Source organism: Stegodyphus dumicola, chromosome 4 (genome assembly GCF_044657685.1).
Source record: "Stegodyphus dumicola isolate Sdum_Otavi_A_Nest chromosome 4, ASM4465768v1".
Lineage (NCBI taxonomy): Eukaryota > Metazoa > Arthropoda > Arachnida > Araneae > Eresidae > Stegodyphus > Stegodyphus dumicola.
The window spans coordinates 236845325-236867404 of NC_140771.1; the positions used below are offsets into that span (position 1 = coordinate 236845325).

Here is a 22080-nt window from a genome sequence, read left to right on the forward strand (position 1 = left end):
AATCAGGGGTGTAGCTAGAAGGGGGCAAGAGGGGGCATCTGTCCCCGGGCTCAGAATCCAAGGAGCGCCAAACTGATGTGACGACATTTTAGAATTAAATGTTTTCCATCCTTGGCAAGCAATAGGGGGCGCGAAATCTTCAGTTGTCCCTGGGCGCTGAAAACCCTAGCTACTAAGGCTCCTCTTAGCCTTACTAGCTACGACTTTGCCCGTAATCGGGCAATCTTACTTCTTTCAACCGTAAGCGGTTGTTATCAGGCTCTAAGCACATCTTTGTTCCCTTCTTAAAAGAGCTCTAGTGCAAGGATTACTTAATTTAAATTTAATCTCTGTAAAAGAACTTAATGCTTTTTCATTAGTTATCATAACACTTAAAGTTAATACAATCTTATTATATTTATAAAATTTCTTCTCAGAGGCATTGCTGGCCGTGTCTCTTTAATTCAAACTCGCCTAACGAGTTCCCGCTTTTCCCCTTCCCCAGACACGAAGCACTTGCGACATGAAGGTTTTCGCGAATGTTTCCGCTCTCGTGTTGTTAACACCACATGACCATTGATCAAGGAAACATAGATGCTTTTCAAAATTCATGATGTAACCCTTCCAAATTGATTCTGACCCTTATTCGACACCAAAATTACTAAATTAAGTCCTTCAGTGTTTTTATCTTTTTTCACTGTGAAAGGCAGTTACTCTTTTTGTTAAATTAACATTTTGGCACTAAATTTACCTCTTTGCGGAATCCTCTTTTTGGCGATAAAAACAATTCTTTGACGATGTGGGGATAAAGGCTACACGCCTAAGAGTTCCGTAATAGAACCCTTCCTTGGTCCTTGGTCCAGACCTTTTCTCTACGGTCTGCTTTCATTGGATGAAAAATCTGTTCGCCGATCATATTTGGAATAATGCGTAAGGGCATTGATCGGAGGAACCACGTTCTTAAACTCTTTAAGAAGAGTCTTTTAACGTCTCTTTAACAAGGGACAACTTATCTCCGTAGCCTCACGCGTCTGCATTTAATTTCTTAATCGTTTCTTAAAAGCTTCTTTTCACCCGCTAAACGGGTTGCATTCGATCCCCCTTAAGGAGCGCTCTTATCTGTCAGTTAAACGTCGCACTGAATAGTGACCAAAATTTCTTCTCCTCCATCAGCTGTATACTCTGATCAGCTCCTAGAACACCCCCCCGCCCAGTTCGCCGAGCTACTACGAGTGGGTGCGAGTTCATTGAATTCGCGCTGGCTCCTCTCATCCGGACTGCTTGTTCTAAGGATTTTATTTTACTGTTGATATCAAGAATCAAGAAATGTATTGCACCTTTTTTATTCTTTTCAAAATTTTATAAATGATGACTGCCCTATCAAAATTGAATTCTGGCCCTTTTTAGACACGAAATTTAATTAAAAAGACCTTCTCTTTTTCTCATGCGGAAGGCATTATCTGAAAAGCTTTTATTTTTTATAATTTAGGTTTCAAAATTTTCCCTTATTAGATGAACCCCTCTTTTGATGTAATTATTTTTATCTCTGACGATGTGGAGTTAAAGACCTAGCCTAACGCACTCCGTAAATCCTTAATCCTTGATCCTTAATCCATATTTGGAATATAGGCTTTTCAGGCTTGTAAGCGGGGAGAGATAGCGTTTGTTTCATGAGAAAAATTTTTATTTTATGAATGAAAGCTACGGGTAATTTTGTGGATATTTTAAATAACTTACTGATTTTATTAATAGTTTATTTGTATTTGATTAAAGAATGAATTGCAACTGTTAAAAGTAAGGTAATTATTTTGCAAGAAAAGTGTTAACATAGAAATGGCATACGTACTTTTTTGTCATTTTTGTTAGGAAGAGTCTCTTGTGAATGAATGCAACAAATACAATGTAATTTAATATGCTTATTGCAATCTAGATTTTTTGCCGCAATGGTTTTGTTTTTGTTCAAATATACTTTTTCTTGATGAAGCGTACTTGATGATGTTCAGTTGATATGTGTAAATGTTAAATTAAATTACCGTTCTTAATTAAAAAGTTTTTGCTGTGAAGTTTTTTTCTAACAAACTTCACAGCAAAAAGTTTAGCAAAAACACACAGCAAAACCGCAGTTATTAAAATAAACGGCTCTGGTGTAGAATTGGGTGCCCCTTCGACTAGCGATAAATTTTGTTCAATTTTGGCCACAAAACTCTATTTCTGGTTATCATGATAGTTTTAACTTTGCTTTAGCTTCCTGACTTTTTTTAAGGAAAAATAGATGGACAAACTTAAGGCAGTGCGCAATGCCAAGTTTGTGCAATTCTCTGATGTATTTTTAAGGGAAAATTGATCGATGTGTACACGGACACCAAGTTTGTGCAATTCTTTGACTTTTTGTTTGGATTTTGTGTAGCAGCCATCTTGAAATTGTGCCTTCATCCCATCAATCTTGGCATAAAAAAAGAATTTGTAAAAAAAAAAAAGGGGGGGGGCACCCAATCGTAAACTTTTACCAAATAAACTAAAAATATAAGTGATTTTTTTATTTTTTGAATATTTCTTCGTTCAGATTAAAAGAGAAATACATGATTATGCATATATTTGGAATATATTGTTACGAATTTTTGGATATATGTAAGTAATTTTAGTAGAGTTATGTTTAAAATTGTAGAAATGCTTGAAAAGGTAGAAGCTGTGCCAGAAAAATAAGACTACAGAGGGTAAGTCTAACTCTATGTTAACTCTATGGCTATCTCACTAAAGTGAGGAGAGTTTCTAATTCTTGTTACCAAATTTGCTGAGAAATTGTTGAAGGTCTGTCTAAAAATCGTTAAAACCCATGCGGCTATTTGGTAACGTTTCGGTTCCGAGTAACTAATTGATACTGTAACAATATACGGCCCTTATATGTAAATTTAACAATATATTCCTGGAAGAAATATATTCCTTCCAGGAATATCGAGAAATTTGCTTTTCCCTCGTATCTAAGCTTGATTTTTTGCCCTGCAGGCAAAAAAACTTCACAAAACAAGACATCTGTAGGTGCATAACAAGATATGTCTGCGGGTGCAAAACAAAAAAATCTGCATCTTCTTCTGTCTGCAAGGCTCTGGAAATTTTTCGGCGGCAGAGGGAAAGTTATGTAAGGACAGAGAGAGCATTAGTTCTCAGTTTTTGTTCAGAGTTTTGGAGTATTGAGAGATACCCGTGAGAGCTCCGCTCTTTAGATGTACTTTGCAATAAATTGTGCTTAATACTCTTGTGTAGTTTGAAGTGGTAACTACTGACTGGGCTCTGTTATACTGAGAAGAGCTGTACAAGTACTTTTGTAGAAAGTTCCAGAACTGTAAAATGTTTTTTTTTTTCGGAAAATAAATTTTATCGAACTATCAGCATTTCAATGTGCATTCAATCCATTAAGAATCCGTATGCATGCAACAATATTTAATGACACGATTTACGTTTGTATAAAACTAAATTGTTAAAAACCCTGTAAATAGCTAGAAGGACTATTATGATCATGTAAAATTATTTCTTAAGCCTAAAAAGATTTTTCAAAAGAATTACTCAGTTTCATTACATTTCCGTGTAATTCCTACTTAAGAGATTTTTGATCAAAATCTTCATTCTTCTGATCAGCCTAGCGACATTTCTACACAAGCGTGTTACAATTTAAAGCCCAGAGAGGATCATGGATTTGTAATCATGTGATTTGAAAGTAGCACATTGTACATAATTGTTTTAATAGGTTAATAATTATTCTCTGCAAGTTGTTTTTTCAAAGATTTACTGGATCAAGTTTGTTTACTTTTCTTTTGCTGCACGACTAGTTAAGTTGAATCTGGTTGTTTTTGACCTTAATCAAATTCATGTTTATTCAGGAATTATTAACTGCGTATCTCATCACACTGATTGTGAGATTTTTTTTATGTAGATCATTGTTGGTTTACCCACTTTGCTTTTCCTTCAAGTTAAGTTGCTTTTGGAATTTCTCTTTTAGTACCAGGGCACCCCTTAGTGTTTTCGGCTTAGTTCTGATTAGTTGGTTGCTATTTCTTAATCACACTTATTATCTAGTGCTTTTGGTCTGTTAAATATTTGCCAGCATTTATTTTGTATCAAATTGGTGGCAATTTTGAACAACTTAGGATCAACATTTGGGAAGAGGTGTGTTAAATGTTTATTTTGACGGGCAATTCGTAGTCTTTAGTTTACTTTCAGAATGAAATTTAGCTTTGTGCCTTCCAAGATTATAATGATTTTCAAAAGAAGTTGATTTAGATTAACTTAAATTGCTCATCTTAAATTTATTTCATAATTTTTGTTATTTACTAATTGCCATAATTGGCTACTTCAAATAATTCTTAAAAGAATTTGTTGCCACTCTCATCGCTACTTAGATCGTAACTTACAACTGATTTTTGGGTCAGAGACTATTGGTTTTTTTCGAAACATTGTGGCAAACGAAAATTTTTCATTTTGGTATGGAGCAGGATTTGTTATGTAACGTGTTTGATAATTAAAGTGATATTTAAATTTTGTAACTGGTTAGCTTTTAATTTTTAAAGTGGTTTAATTTAATTTGGTATTACTTTACTTAATTTGAATTTATTGATTGTTTCATAATTTTAAGAACTAAAGTTTTCGATTTGAGTTGTGATGCTTTACTAAAAGTGGTTATTGGTAATGATTAAGCTTTATTACCTTTAAGGAGAAATTTACTTTATTTAATGTCTGTTTGAAAATTTAATTCTTAATTTAAGTTTCGTTTGGTTTTATACTTTTGAATTATTTGCTGTCTGTTGGGTTTAGTAACAGAAGTTATTAACCTTAAAAATTTTAAATTTTGTTTCTATGTTACACTTAATAAGTTTAAGCATAATTGTTTTGCTAATTTTAATTTTCTTTAATTTTTCCCCTCCTTCCTGTAAAATTATTGAATCTTTGGTTTCTAGCTCAATTGGTATTTGGATGATTTGGTAAAGTTTTGATGTAATTATAAAGAATTTGGCTCATCGTTCAGTCTTGAGTTTCTTTCTATGGATGATAACGATCCTGCAAACAAGAAAAGGCTGATAGACGAGTGATTGAAGAAGCAAAATTAGTGGTCATTTTCAGTGTCATAATAGTTCTAAACTGCCCTTCTGGTGGACAGCTACTTACTAGTTAATTGCTTTCTGCTGCCATGGATGATCCTAATGACGAGATGAAATGCCTATCAGAAACTTATGTCGAAGTTAGGAGACACGCATCTTGCATCAAGGTTTGTTCCTTTTATTTGTATGGCATAATATTTTTTCCCCTAGAATTGAGCAAAGCAGAAGTAAGTATGTAATGTGACAAATAAATTGAAACGTATTTCCAGTAATTATAATTTCATACTTCTGAAACAATAACTCAAATTACCATGTTCGAGTGAAGTCCTGAGTCAACTGCCTATTACCTAATTCTTAGAAGACAATGGAATTCTTATTTTTAACAGATTCATGACTAGCAGTGTAAGGAGATTGCTATATTAACTTACACCGCATGTCAAATATTGCAATAACTTGTGTTGATAAGCGACATACTGTTGTAAAATCAATAGCAATATCGAAAAAAGAGTGTTTTGTGTAAAATGAATACTATTTTAAGCTATTTTGTGCGTAACAAGAAAAAATTCCCAACTCTAAATTGTCAAATTTTCTGAGAAAATATATATGAATCTGTTCATCTAGGATTGCGGAATAGTGAATAATTTAACTGCTAATATTCTATACTTACTCAGTCAAAACTGAAAAAATAAACGAAATGTAGCAATACAGCGCTAAATGGCTCTTTTCCAAATTTTCAAAACACAGTTTTGAAAGTCTGGAGTGTCACCAAACTGACCGATTCATACGAAAATATAAAATTATAAATGAAGAGAACCAAATCTAAAAATCCATAGCTTGGCTGGTAATACATAATAACTTAATGAGAAAAGATGAGGAAAATTGATGAAATTAAATCTTTGGAAAGTTAGGCAAGTTCTTGAAGTCTTGTATTTTAAACTGAAGAAACATCTCTCAAATACCAATTCTTCGCCTTGCAAATAACACACAGTTTATGTGATAATAAATACTTTAACTACTGATTAAATGTAATAGGATGAGATGAAACGTTTCAAACTATACACATGGGAAATTTTGAATCATATTAGCATTAATATGACACTACTTTGAAGTTTTTAATATTACTACTGTTCGATCGTTCTTCTTTCACTATAAAAATTACTGCAAGCGCTTTCTCAAATGTGTAATGTGTGATTGTAAAACGTGTGAATGTAAAATTATTTTGCTAGTTTGTAGGGTTTATATTTATTTTAACTAACATTTATTTTAAGTTTAAACTATCTTTCCTGTCAAGCCTTACTTTCCCCTGGAATTGCCAATGCCACAGAATGTAAATTTTAGTAGAACGCGCAAGGATTCAAATTGTCAGCGGAAGTAATCTGAGTTAAATAGAAGGGAAACGAGTTCGAAAGTGTGCTTTCTTGCTTCACGAGCGTGGAGGTGGCTAGTTAGAAATTGAAGAACCACGCGTTTCGGCCTGTGTGCTTGCCTCGGCAGATTGTTAAATCGTTCAACATAATATTCAGAAGTTTGCTGAATTATCAGCGGTATCTTAGAACGCGGTTAGGTTAGTTACGTTTAGAGAGCCTCGTAGTTAGTCACTTGTTATTATTCTTTTTTTAGTTTCTTATTTTTATTTTACCGCCGGGTCGGCGTAGTTTGTGAGCGTCAAGAGCACGCATTTGTAATTTCTAAAGTTGAATAAAAAGGGATTTAAACCCTTCTCAAGACATTGTTTACTTTTCAGTTCTTAGCAGTCACCACTATTGTTGCGTGGCATTATATAAAATTGTTAAGACGATTTAATGCTCACATGTTCCAAAACTATTTAGAAAGATAGATTAAACAGTTCTTACAATGAGCTTTAGTTTAATCTCAAAAACCACAAATGAGGATGTAGCGTTTGGGTGGAAACCACGCGGTCTACTTTCAGAATTATACATTGAAAGGAAAGTTTACAAGATTTAGATAAGAGTTTGGAGCAACATGTCGGAAGATCTGAAAATAACTTATTGCCATAGGTACGAAAGCTATCAGTCCCTCTGTTGTACACTATCTGTCGGTCCACTTCTGTTGATGCCCTACAGCAACAGCTCTATAGCATAAACATCTTCCTCTCTATTATCGTAATGGATCCCTTGAAGTGGCTTGTTTATTTTTTCAAAGAGATCATAGTCAAACGGATTCAAATCGGGTGAGTGTGGCGGATGTTCTGTCGTAAGAGATCTGTAACAGTGCTCACCTTATGACACCGCTCAAGCTGATGGGATTCGTCACCAAGAAGTGCTATATTGCTTTCTCTTGACTGATGGATATAGCTGATGTAACAGTTGAGACATCTCGTCATCCTCCGCAACAATTCGTGGTGTCATAATACAAACGTTGTGACTGCGGAAATGCAAGAAACTGATGCTGTCACTATGCTCACCCGATATTAGTCTGTGTGATTGTGATTTTTTCACCAAAATGAAATCTATTGCAATATTACAGTAGGTTACTACAATATAGAGAGAGTTATACGTCCTCGAGGTCGACCCCTGCGGCACATCAACGGAAGAAGATTTGTTGACACATCAACGGAAGAAGATTTGTTGATGCTTTCCAAAAATTTAGCACAAGATTTTAGACATGGTGGGGGATTGTAATTATTTGTACCAAAGTTAACAAAGTGTTTTCCGAACTATCGAAATGTTATCACTACCTTGTATCCAGCTCTGGTAATTGATATAGAGAAGATTATAAATTTGAAAAGTGGCATTATATAAAATTGTTAAGACGATTTAATGTTCACATTACGAAATTAATATCCATTTTATTTCAAACATCTTTTATAAAGCACACATGCGAAGTGCTGAAATTAATTCTATTTTTGATTAATTCTGCTCTCGAATTAATAAACAGGCAAGAATTACGCACACCTGAGTTTTTCATTTGAAATTAAATAAAAAAAATCTAAAAGTTCTTCAGATTTTGTATTCAAAGGGGATTTTTTAACGTTTTTTGTGTTACCTTTATTTATTAAATATGTCGTTCCTTAACCAATAAAATTCAGTTCAACAGCAGTATCCCAAATAATTTAAAAAAAGCACATCTTCAGAATTTACGATACACAGTCTCACGCGCTTGAGATAATTTTTTTTTTTCGTGCATTGTACATTCCGTACATTGCTAGCTTTGGAATCGTTGAGTTTGGTTATCAAAAACTCATACATGCTTCACAAAATAGGAGATCGATAATAAAACAAATTTCAGATTCCAAATTTGGGCTTCCAGAGGATTACGTTATTCAAGATTTGATGGCTCTAGGTACCGTTGTTTTATCACAGTGGGAAAAACATACGTACATTTATGCACATTCTTCGTTATTTCATTTCCTTAAATATAATACAAGGCGATAATATTTGGTGGCAACAATTTGAAAAGTGATACGCCGTTTATAGTGATTCGACGCAAAATGCCAAAGCGAAGTTAATAACCCTGCTGGGCTAATTATTGTAACATATGCATAATTAAAGAATATTATTTTTAACATTTAAGGTTAGATTATTCATCCGTAATTAAAGCTTATAATGTATAAATTAAATTACATAATTTCTGTGAACACTATCTAGAATAGCTTAATCGGAGCATTTACGTAGTTTTCGGGCTAATAATACTGTTACGTTATTTTCTTCGTTCACGTTCGTAGATTTGGAGTGAATAACGACGACACTGGATGAAGTATCGAAACGCACTTTATTTAGCCAATATTAATCAGGACAGCTAACACGTTTTCACAATTGTGGACGAACTACTATAAACACGCTGACACAATCAGCGACACAGCCTTCAGATTATCAGGCTATCACGGTGGAGACAGCTTCACTGCACAGCACCAGAGTACAGCTCCCGACTCTGCTCGGTCGCTCTCGGAGCTCCACGTACTCTCGAGAATCTCCACGCTACAACTCGCGATGCACTCGACGACACACAGAGCACGTCTCCCGACTCTTCGGTTCAGTCGTTCCCGGAGCTCAACACGCTCTCTCGACGATGCACTAACCACGATACACTAAGAGACTCCTTCGGTGAACTCGGCGACCCACTCTTCACTCGCTGCCCGGCTGTCAACTTGATCGACTCCGCAGGGATTGACTCGCTTGACGAGACGCACACTAACTGACTGCGGACCAGCAGGGTTTATATAGCTTTCGTCTTGTGTTTGAGAACATTCTGGGCTAAACCGGTAAGAATTCGTTCCAGAAGGTTCTCCATCCGTGCATGGCATGTCGCCAATTTTGTGGCCAAATGGACAATTTCTCGCCAAATGTGGCTAGCCTGCCTTCCTTTTCCATTTTATAGCAAACCTAAAACTGCTTTGCGGGGAAGCAATCTTACCGCGCCTGTACATTTCGTAACATTACATAAGAATAATGAAATAATATTTAATGACACTATATGCACCTTTATTAAATGAGTTCAACTGATGTCAATTCACTGGTCAACCTAATAATTAATAATAGAGGTGGGGAACTACGTTTTTTGCTTTGAAACCATTTAGCTAGTTAGTCAGTAACAAAAAGATTGAATCTGAAAAAAAAAAAAAAAAAAAAAAAAAAAAAAAAAAAAAAAGTAAAAAAAAAAAAAATAAATAAAAAAAAAAAAAAAAATAAATATCTCGCACTTTGCCGAATGGCGACTCACTGCCGTATGGAAGAGAAACATATTTTGTTTCGAGCAATCGGAGCACATTTCTTTCAACTCACAGAGTCTTTTGATTACATTTAGAACATAAATATCTTACGCTTTACACTAGACAAAGTTAGACTAGTGTAACCAAACGACGACCCATCGCTCTTAAGTTGTTTAATTCATTAATTAAAAATTCATTAAATTTAAACGAATGATATGAACTAACGAAACTAACATGAACTAAATGCAAAACAAATTCAAAATTCAGCCTTTGAAGTGTACGTGTTGTGGTAGAGAATAATGAGCCTTCCGAGACTAGTGGTTTTAGGTTTCGCTGTTTTTCCACAGTGCGAGGTACATACATAATATACATGTATATATATATACACACACACACGAACACACATACACACATGCATACTTACATATATAGATATAGACAGACAGATTCTTCCTTATTTAATAGAGATTACAGTTTTATTATGTTTTATCCAACTTTGTTAAACTTGAAAGTTATTAGATAAAATCCTTGGAACCATTTCTGCTTTTTCAGCAACATATTTTTGGCCTATCTATAAAGTAATGAGTTCATTTCCTATTTGAAAGATTGATTACTTTTTCTCCTCGTGTAACCTTGCTACTAAAGGAAATGGTCTGCGATTGGCCGTAAGAAAGCATAACGCAAAAATTAAATTTCGGTTCAGTCTATCAGTTTCGTGAGTAGTAGTTACATTGTAAGAATTCATTAATTTGCATTCTTTGCTTACATTCTTGGTAAAAGTATGAAGACCTTTATTCTTCTTTGTATTTTGACTGCTACTGTTGCCAATCAGGGTAAGAAAATTATTTTGTTCTTTACTTATTTATTAAACTGTATGATAAATTTAACATCAGTTGAATTATTACCTGTTAACCGGTATGCCGGATGTTGACGAAAAAGTAAAAATAATTATTAGAGATATATTTTAATTGAGGTTTATCGAGATTTGAGTTTTATATAAATAAAGTGATATAGAGAAATATTATATACTAGGGTTATGTAAATTTCAAATTAGTTAATATTGTTTTCTGTACAGAAAGCATTCGCTCTTCAAAAACGTTAAATATCGTCCTAGGAAAAATGTAAATTAGTATTTATGTTAGCAAATGACTTCTTTATAATTTGTAGAATTCTTTTGCCTAAGTTAAAATAAACAACAGTTGTTTATAATGTTATTTGAAATAACAACTTATTATTTATGTTAAATATTTCCTGCATTTTTAGTATTTCATCTTCTTTGCTAGAAATGCAAATGAAGCGAGATTAAAAAACGAACGGTAGTCTAAATTTAGTCAGAGAGTGTTGGTAAATGAATCAGCCTATCGTATTGAATGTCCTCTTTTGCTTCTTTGTTTCCGTTGCTCTTACCATTTAGTGAGTTTGACTAAAATTACATTAGTTGTCGTGGGGTAGCCAGGTTGTTAGGCTTAAAATTTAAACTTGGTAATAAACCAAAGATTTTCAACAATTTCCATTATTTTTGCCATTATAGCCTGCAAGAAGCGGAAGTTAATATTGTTAGCTTTTCAATTTCTCTTCAAATTCGAACTGAAGCTAAAAAAAGAATGTTTAATTGGATCTTCATTCTGCTGTTATTACTATAGCTTTTTGCATTTAAAGGTAAAAACAGGATAATAATACGTACGGCAGACTAAGAAGTTACACTAGTTAGACAACTGCTTACACTAAGCCAAACTGCGTTTAACTTTATAAGGTTACTAAAAAAGGAAAACACTGAAATGTCACCTTGATGATTATTAAGAAAATCTGCAATGTTAAAATATCAAAAGGAAGCGATTTGCAATGATAAAACGTCATATTTTATGATTATTAAAAATATTTGCAACGTTTCTTGATTTATTTTGAATTATAAAATTGGAGTGAAAGCGCTGGAGCAATTTAAAGTTAAACTTCTTTTTCTAATTCTTTTCTGCATTTATATATATATATATATATATATATGTTACTGTCAAAGACCGAAATTGGAGGATGTCGACGTTCACCGGAGAATATCAACATTCACCAAATGCGTCGGTGAAAGACCGAATATGCCCACCAGCGGCCGAGCGGTAAAGTCGCTGAACACTGGTAGTTCGGTCCGAGGTTCGAATCCCGCGAACGGGCTGGCTGCATGGGTGTTTTCTTGGTTTTCCCCATGTGTAACGTGTATACGAGCCAGTTTCCCTTAGAAAGTCCTCCACGAAAGGCATCCCTTCCCCTAGGCAGATAGCCCTAGTGTGCTTTGCCGTAATTAAATACATAAAAGACCGAATATTTCACTACATTCTTGTATATTCGGACCCTCACCGGTTTATGTCGACAATCACAGATATGCTCTGGTGAAAGTCGAAAAGAGAGGTCATAAAGTGCCATAATAGTTTAAGTTGTTGCAATAAATAAGATTTGAGTCACATAATTTAGTAAGTTTTTTATGACTGTTATTTTATTTTCTCATTTAGAACGTACTGTATAATTAAGTAAGTTTTTAACTTCTATTATTTTCCTTTCTCATTTTGAATGTATTGTGTGTTTTAGGTTCTCATGTTCTTAAGTTCTTATTTCAAGTCTCGGGTGCGTTTATTCGCGACTGAATTACGGAGAAGAAAATATAATATTGTTATATGTTCAACATTCACCATTAGTACATGGTGAATGTCGACATTGACCGACGTAAGTCATAAATAAGAGTATTTGGAAAATATTTCGGACATACACCAAGAGACTATGTGAATGTTAACATTCACCGGTGAAAGTCGACATTCTCCAGATTTCGGTGTTTCACCGTAACATATATATATATCTCAATTCAACGTACACGACGATTTTGAGGACTTAAATTAAGAATTTTAAGAAACTTACAGTTCTGTCGTAGCAGTTTTATATCGATATTTTACTTAACAAAATTCTAATAACATTTTTGCATTTTGTTAAAAACAAAACAGAATTTTAAACAATATTTTAAAAGAGATCGAGTTTTGGAATACAATTTTATTTTTTATGTACTATCTAGATTACTATTTTAAATGAGCAAAGCTTATATATATGTATTTCATCTTCAGTGAAAGAACTTGCTTTATCTTTAGTAACCACGTTAAGGGGACTCATATACCTTAAAACCCATAAGATGTTCGAATAGGTGACTGTTGCAAGAATTGGGATAAATTATTTATTTTAAAAGCAATTAATACCAACCTTTTACAGCTGACTACATAATATAGCTGCTTTCCGAAATAGCAATCAGAAAGTTTGTGTTGTTCCAAAACTTTTTATAATTTAATCCGCTTTGTGACAACATTTTTCGTCATGTTTCCACCTTGCGCGCCCAGTTTAAAACATTCTGTTGCATAATTTAATTCCATATTTAACATAAAGCTTTTATAACATTTGGAAACTACTGTGAACCTAAAATTCTCAAAATTTCATGTTAAATTTTTATTTTATCTTGAGTTGAGTTTATAAAATGTATTTTATTAACAAAATTTTTAATGTTTTCGTCCATAAAATTTTTCAATATTAAAATATTCATCAGATTGTTGGTTCATGCCAATTGGTACTGCCCATATAAAGAATTCCATCAAATTTCAAGTATGTACCATTAGCCATTTTTAAAATATCCTGCGCGCAAGGTGGAAACATGGCGAAATATTTTTTCACAAAGAGGATTAAATTACAAAAATATTTGTGGCAACACAAACTTTCTGGTTACTATTTTCCAAAGCAGCTATATTATGTAGTCAGCTGTAAAAAGTTGGAAGTAATTGCTTTTAAAATAAATAAAATATCCCAATTCTTGCAACAGTCACATAATCGAAGATCACAAGGGATTTAAAGTGTATGAGTCCCCTTAAATATGTGGTTTTCTAAAATTAAGATCTGCAACCATTTATAGATGACAAAATTAATGATGAGTCAAAGAAATAGGCATTTCAAGAAAACGAACCAACTTCTTATGAGATAAATCCAACATCGTAACTTTTCTGTTTATTTCCAGATAATTTACGGCTGTGAAAGGTGGGAAAACAGTTAAGGGTATAAGGTGTTCAGTGAAATAACATGAAAACAATAAATTAATTATGTATGAATTTAGTATAAAGAATGGCCTTTTATATCCCTTAAAAGCTAACATCACTGGTCTCAAACTTAAATTGTCGGCGGGCCGCATGCATGATGTGAAAACAGTTGACGGGCAATAATTTTTTTTAGCAAAAATTAAAATTTTTTATTAACAAAATAAGAGAACAATATTTAAGAAAAGAATAAAAATTCTGAAAGCTTTCAAATTTTATATTACACCCAAAGGTGGTTTTTTTTTTCATTTATACACACATACATGATTCGAGCGCATTTGAATTAACTACCCCTTATCCTAAAAAATATTTAAAAATAGCATATCTGGTGCCCATATTTCGGTAAAGGACTGCTTTATTCAAAATTTAACGGCTCTAGGTTCCGTTGTTTTTCCCATTGCGAAAACCATACATATATTCATGCAGATTATTATTTAATTTCTTGAAATATGTAATATAGGGCTATAATATTTGGTGGCAACAATTTAAAAAGTGATTGAACGCAAAATGCCGTTTCGAGAGTAACAGCTCTTTGAGCTAACGCTCCCTTGGGCTAATAAGTTTTAAATTTCGCTAAGCACTTTCAAAGTACGCATAAACAATGCACTGATAATACTAATAATATCGCAAAGAAAAAAAAAATGAAACTTGTATTTATTTTTTGTCTGTAATCTAAAATTTGACACCTGCAAGACAATTTTGTTGGTTGCACTTTGCAATTCAAATATGTTGACAGCTAAATATTAAATTTCCAGATTGACATTTGTATAAAATGTTTCTATCGTATTTCAGTTAATAATAAAATAAATTACTTTAATTTAAACTGGAATAAATTTTAAAACATTCTTAACTTTTCAAAGAAAACTTTCCAAATAGGACAAAACTTGAATACATAGCGGCAACTCAGTTTCTTTCTCTTATATATTAAAATTTTTGATACATAAACAAAAATACATACTCTGCTTGTATATATAAATAATTACAAATTTGTTTTACTTCTTACTGTAGTTTGACATTTGATGGCGCTTTGATTATGATAAAACGTGTAGGCTTGGAGGAAAATTATAAGATGTTCATCGGTCAATCGGTTTTTTAGGCACAGGAAATGTGCTAGTTTGAAAATTATTTAAAATTACATGAATGAAATGTATTTTTTGAAAATTTGTTAAAAATTAGACAAAACGAAATGCGCTGTTCTGAAAATTCTTTAAAGGTGGATAACTGAAGCACATTTGTTGAAAATTACTTAAAATTAGACAAATGAAATATGCTACTTGGAAAATTATTTAAAATTAAATAAATGAATGTATTTTTGAAAATTACTTAAAATTAGATAAATGGAACACATTAGTAAATTTTAGAAAATTAAAAAATATTTAGTATAGAATTATAAAGGAAAGTTTTAACAAAAATATTTAAATGTTAATGGAGCTTTATTTGTCTGATGACATCTTAAATCTTAATCTTAATGAAGCTTTATTTGTCAGATATTTTTGACGAGACTTGATTTTGGGTTTTTCAGAGCTCATATTTTATGCTGATGAAAAAGAAATATCATTTGTATCAAATAGAGTAATATTTAAATGAATACTTTTAAAATCTAAGAAATGAATGTCATTACGTATTTTACGCAATTAATTACGTGCGAATAATAAAGCGTTACAGTTGATAAGATGATATATTATGTTAGTGGAAAGCCCGGCGGTCATACGAAATGACCGCTACTTAAGATATTATAAATTGTAATTAAAATGATTTGTGCAAAGGTGTCTGCTAATTCAAACTGAATTACCGAGGACAGGCGGCGAGGAAGCCCCTTTGCTTACTTCACCACGGCGTTTACTCCCTTCTACTTGCTTAATTGCTTAAACTAGAGTACAGTGAAGGAAACTACTGGCGGTACATTTTTTAAGAGCCACCGCTAGCTCAATCAATAAAAGTGATTTAAATAATAAAATATTAATTCATATGTCAAAGATCTCTTTGTACACAGCATTTCTTGTGTAGATCTTTCCATCATTTTTAAGCTCGCCTTGCAGAGGACCATCCATTATTTTAAATTTTACGTCCGTTCTTTCACGAACTCTTGAACAGGCAACATAAAGTTGACCGTGTCCAAATGCAGGCTGAGGTAATATAAAGCCAACACGCTTAAGCGTTTGGTCCTGAGACTTATGGATGGTCATAGTAAAAGCAAGTTTTACAGGAAATTGTCTACGTCTCAATTGAAACGGCAACCATATGCCGTGGCAACTTCAGCCCATTTGCTAGTACAGCTACGCAAGCAACCAATAAACTGTCGGCGACAAACAGACACTTAAGCCGCACACACACACACACACACATATATATGGGGTGAAGTAACATTCATCTACTCCGAAACGGCTGGCTCCCGAATTTAGCGAAGTACATCGTTGGATTCCGCAGGTCCGTGGCACGCCCTTTTGACCATTCGCGTCTTTGCGGGACTTTAATTAGCTGAGATATTAATTAAAAACTAATTTCGGGATTCGAACCTCTGACCGAACTACCAGTTTTCAGCAACTTTACCGCTCGGCCGCTGGTGGGCAAAGCTGTGTTCAGACGGGGGCGTAAAGGGCATAAGTAGTTAAAGCCGAGCTCTGTTGCCAAGGTAACTAGTCTGGTACGTCACAAAATCTGGTGTAGGGCTCATGGCATAGGGTTCAAGGTTTTCAACTTTACGCCGAGTTTCGCATAAGAGTCGACCAATCAGAACGAAGCTAAAACGAAGCGGCGTTCTGCAGAAGATTTCGCTGTAGCAAAACAAGCAGAGCGAACGTGAGAAATCAATCGAGCTGGAGAACAGCGCGGGAGAGTTGTAGACACATCCACGCATGCGCAAATTTAGCTTCTCTCATCGACCACGGCTTACACACCGTTCTCGCGGGTGTGAACGGAACTCCTGTATTTTATGCCCTTATGACTATGCCTCTATGCCCTTTACGCTGTCGTCTGAAAGCAGCCTAATCGGAACAAAATAAGAACACGATTAAATTAATTTTACAGTAAAAAATGTACATATAAGAATAAAAACTCATAAGAATACTTATAAAAGCTCACTGAGCTGAGTAACAGAGTGACGTCACACTCCCAACATCATGGACCTTATAAGAGATAGACTAACCTAATGGGCGTAGCGCACGTCGCCCACATGTCCGTAAGAAGGAATAGGGACGATATGGTTTACTTTAACACCGAAACCTATGGCGTTTGTATCACATAACTGTTTTTAATTATTAAATGTGATATGTTATATAAGTGACGAGATTAAGAAAGTCACAGTTTTTGAAAATAAGATTTAATATATCTCACGAAAGCTCTTTTTACTGCATTTTGCGTGCTTTCTCTACGCGTAATTTTTGTATAAACATCTTACTTTGGTAAAACTGTAAGAACTATAACACAAAATTTATGAACTTACTTTTGTGTGCAAATAAAGTAAAATGAAATAAGATTGATAGCACACGATACTTTGAAAGAAATACGGTAAAAAAAAAAAAAAAAAAAAAAGATCTGATAATTTTTACAAATTTTATTAGCATTTTCAGGCAGTGGTTTTTTAAAATCTTCAAAAGTACATTTTTAGATATTTTGTATTTCTTACTTGTTTATATTAATAAAAAGCATAAAAATTGCAAGAGAATTAAAAAAAAATTTCTGTAAATTCAGATTTAAAATATTATTTTCTAAAAGTAGTAGTTACAAATTTCCTTACAGCATAGGAAAAGTTAAAAAAAATCACCAAGGACTAAAAGCATGCAATAGCTTTATTATTATTTGGAACATTAATTTTGCTTGATAATCATTCTAAATTAAAAAAAATCAATCTCAGTTTAAAAATTAAAAATATCTAAAAATTCTAATTTGTGAAATGAGGCGCCACTACCAGCTTTTTCTTGGCTATTATAGGCGCTTCAATAGCCAACTATTGTGAACTTTCTAAAAGTCTTCCCTACTTCTCCGGATGTGGTCAAGGGGACAGCCGGGAATGCGTCAGATGAGAGGGAAAACCCATTGGGATTAGTCAGTTTCTTATAAGGTCCATGCCTAACATATTCTTGGCTTCCATTTTGTGACGTCATGCTTGCTTCATGTATTCTAACCTCCATGGAGCTATTAGTCTGGAAATTGCATTTTGCGTCGAATCACTATAAACGGCTGTATTACTTTTCATATTGTTGCCACCAATTATTATCGCCCTGTATTATATTTAAAGAAATTCATTAATGAAGAATCTGCATTAATGTATGCATGTTTCTGGCATTGTGGATAACAACAATATCTGGAGCCATTAAATTTTTAATAACGTAATCCTCCACCAAATATGGGCATCTGGAAGCCCTAATTTGGAATTTGTTTTATTATCTATTTCATATTTGGTCTGACATTAAAGAATTTTTGATTAACCCCTTGAGGACCAGCGAGAGGAGAACAAAGCTCAGTCGTGGGATCGAACCCGCTGAAATGGAACCGCTCCACCGGCCCACGCATTTTCAGCAGTTAAGCCTAATTTTACAAAAAAAAATTCAAATAAAATCAGCATTTTCATATAATGTCCTCAATTTTTGAAATTACCTCTGTAATGTATTAATTATTAATATATATTAATATAAATAACATCACATTAATAGAAATAAAAGAAACATGCGAAATATTAAAATTATAGCTATAAGCATGAAAACAAGTACTATACACATGAAAACAAAATGTAAAAGAAAATTAAGCAATAATTATTTGTAGGTAATTAAATTCCAATTTAATAATTCTGCTGTGTGTGGAATAATTCAAAACGAAAATCGACACACAGGACAATGGCGGCTTTTTTCGTCCAGCATATGCCGAGCAAGTAGGATGCATCACGCATCGGGAAAGCTGATACTTTCCCTTTCTGTAATAATTCTGCAAAGTTCCTTTTTAATTAACCAAGAAAGCCCATGTTATATTTTAAAATAAATATAAAAAATCTGATGTGTACACCACATGACTTCCTTGTACGGAATATTAAATTATACGCATTTTTCTTGCATTTCGTTTGAACTTATTGGGTTTAATTAAATCTACATCGCCGACACCGCATAAACCACAATAGAATAAATGCATTCTTTAAAATTCACTCTACTTATTTACCATAGCGACACTCTGGCGCCAGGTTCACTTAACAGTATTATGTTTCGTTCATATTATAACTCAGAATGCACAAAACTTATATAATTTAAAGAATTATCTAATCGTTGCCACATGTTCTATTAAAATACTATAATAAAGCTAGAACGATGTGTAAAAAAATTAAGCAAACAAAACAAAAAAGAAAGAGTTTTTCACAGACGATTGAGTATTTCTCATTCAATTAATTCAGTTCTCACTTCGCGACAAGGCAAAAATACATAAAAACTCAAAATATCTGTATTAAAAATTACGAAGCAAATCTCAATCGCTTATTTCCTCGAAAAAATTTCAGAAAGGATTAAGCATGATTTAATTCGCAATAATAAATAAAGGCGTTATCTTTGTTGTTGCGAAGCTACGTTTCTCTAGGTTGGCAACAAATCCACTATTCTGCTGTTTCAAATGTAAACAAGCAATGGCCGCCATCAAAAACATTATTAGGCTTAGCGGCACTTAAACAACTTAAAAATTGTTGATAATTCTAAAAATATTGCATCCAGATTTACTAAAGGCATAAGAACCTTAACCGAAAGATAAGAACAACATAATTCAATCATTTTTAAAGCAAAAAATGTACAATTTACAAATATATAAGAGTAAAGAAACTGACCTCACTGAGCCGGGTAACAGAGTGGATATATATATATATATAAATATTTATATACGTTCGGCGCGGCCGATTGCAACCAAAATGAAGGTGCACATCTACATGTTATAGTAGTCCTGTATTAAAAATCAACGTTATTATATACAAATTTTCAACGTTCTGATGCTACTCGTTTTTGAGTTATGCGAGATACGTACGTACGTACATACGTTCGTACAGACGCCACGAAAAATTCTCTTCAGAATTCATTTTAAAGCAGTTTTATAATTTTTTTGGAGGAAAAGAGTCTTCATTCTGTCCTTACGTACAGATATTACGCAAAAACATCGCTAAATTGCATTCGATAGCGGTCAAAATGGATATTTTCGTTGAAATATGCTGCCTGAAACTTTTCACGATTAGAATACTTCCATTTACTTCGTACAAGGAAGTAAAAAGGACAACTGGTCTGAGTTTTTCCATTACAGAAGTTTGGAGACGTTACACTCGCTACACAGTCAGCTACATGTGTTTTCCCACATTCTCTTAACAAAAAAAAAAAAAAAAAAAAAAAAAAAAAAGAATACTTTGAGCTGGATGTACGAGTATTCCCCGACATTCTAAAAACGAAAAATGAAAAGAATAAAACAAAGACAACAACAACAAAAAACAAAACGAAATTCCTAACGAGATAATACAAACACGTCGGTGTCCCTTTAGCTTAAGGAAATGTGATTCCCAGTTTGTTTACACTAACAAATCTATCAAAACCAGAAGCACAGACCAGAAATTGATGCTCATACATGAAAGTCAGAAAGGCCACATGACTTAACCGATGTGAAAACCGTTACCATTCAGCACCATCTACTGGCATTTAAAAATTCAAATAAATCGTTCCGTTTTCAAGTTACGTAACGCGACGCTGGGCTGAATGAAGAGATTAATCGGAGCTCTTGGCGTATACGCGACGCTGGGCTGGTAAGAGTGCAAACTTTGCGTCGCGTATACACGACGCTGGCCCTGAACGGGTTAAGAAACTAAACGATTTTAAAGCAAGCAGTGACAACATACTGTGCGGAATAAAATATTTTTATCTCCAGCGCGCAAGGCTGTCAATCGGAAATTCTAAAGATATGCTGTTTTTAAATATTTTTAGCCCAAATGGGTGTTAGCCGAAACGCTCTCGAAGCGCGTATTTATGTGTAAATGGGGAAAAAAAAAGCCACTTTGGACTTTTAGTTTTTTTGCATTCCAAAAAATTTTGCTTATTAATGAAAAATCCATAGTTGTCTATTCAATAATAGGATCACTTGGGTATCATAAACGTTAGTAAATCATAATCTAGAGCAAAGAGATATTTCGTCCTTTTAAACAAGCCTTGTGGAATATTTTCAAGCAATACCTGAGAACTGATCATATAACTTTTAATGAAATCCAGGGTTTATTGTTACGTTTTGAAAATGTTTCATAAAAATTGTTCAGGAATATGGTATTACATTTTAAAAGAAAAGGAACAGCTCTAAGCAATAAAGACGATACATGAATTAACACATTGTTTGGTTTCTTCAGTATGCATCTTATTGCCATATTGAGATAATGTATTTGGACGATCAATGATGATAGCTGATATTTTTAATATAACAGATGAGTGTCCCGAAAATGAACACTTCGAGCAATGTGGCAGTGCATGCCCAACCACCTGTCATAATTACGACGATTTTCCAAGACCATGCGTCCCAATGTGCGTTTCAGGCTGCTTTTGCAACGAAGGATTGGTCAGAAACGAAAATAACATCTGCGTAACACCCCAAAGTTGCCCATGTATGTATAGATTTTTAATTTTTAATTAACATTTTTACGTGGTTTTTGTTAAGGAAAATAAGTTCGAGCTGTTGTTTTTATAATGAGCATGATTTAAAATAATTAACTGAGAATAACTTTAGCTTAAGAATGTGAAAAGTTTAGCAACATTAATATTCCCTTACATCATGTAAATTGCACAGCACTTAGTATTTAAATAACTTAATGATTATTATTCAAATGTTTGTGTGATTTCTGAAAGAGATTTATTCTGTAGCTTTTAGAGTGAGATTGTATACCATCTCCCTGTGGCATACCTGGGATTGAAGTGGCGGATGACTGCAACGGTAGATAACAAAATCACAAGTGCTTCAAATAAGTGTCTTTTAAAACAGCTCGCAAGATTATAAAGAACTAGATTAAGTTTTTTAAATTTATTGTCTCCAAAATATTATCATAAACAAAATCTGCAGCAAGCAATATAACGATTTAACAGATTGTCCTGAGATACCAGTACAATACTTGCTTTCTGACTGGCAATTCAATATCATTTATTAACTGCACATCGAGGACTATTGAAAATACCAATCTTATTAAAATAGGAATGGTATTTTCGATAGTCCTGAGTGTCCTTTCTGCAGTTTTAGCTTTATGTATGGTGAT

General features: G+C 33.5%; 1 protein-coding gene across 1 annotated transcript in view; it reads left to right on the forward strand.

Moving 5' to 3' along the window:
- The first annotated feature begins 10436 nt into the window (after positions 1-10436).
- LOC118194880 (papilin-like) overlaps positions 10437-22080 on the forward strand; it is a 130465-nt gene continuing 118821 nt past the window's right edge. Inside the window, exons 1-2 of the mRNA XM_085814414.1 lie at positions 10437-10571; positions 21262-21438. Of these exons, the coding sequence (XP_085670540.1) occupies positions 10520-10571; positions 21262-21438 (229 nt within the window). The 5' untranslated portion in view covers positions 10437-10519. The remainder of the gene's footprint in view (positions 10572-21261; positions 21439-22080) is intronic.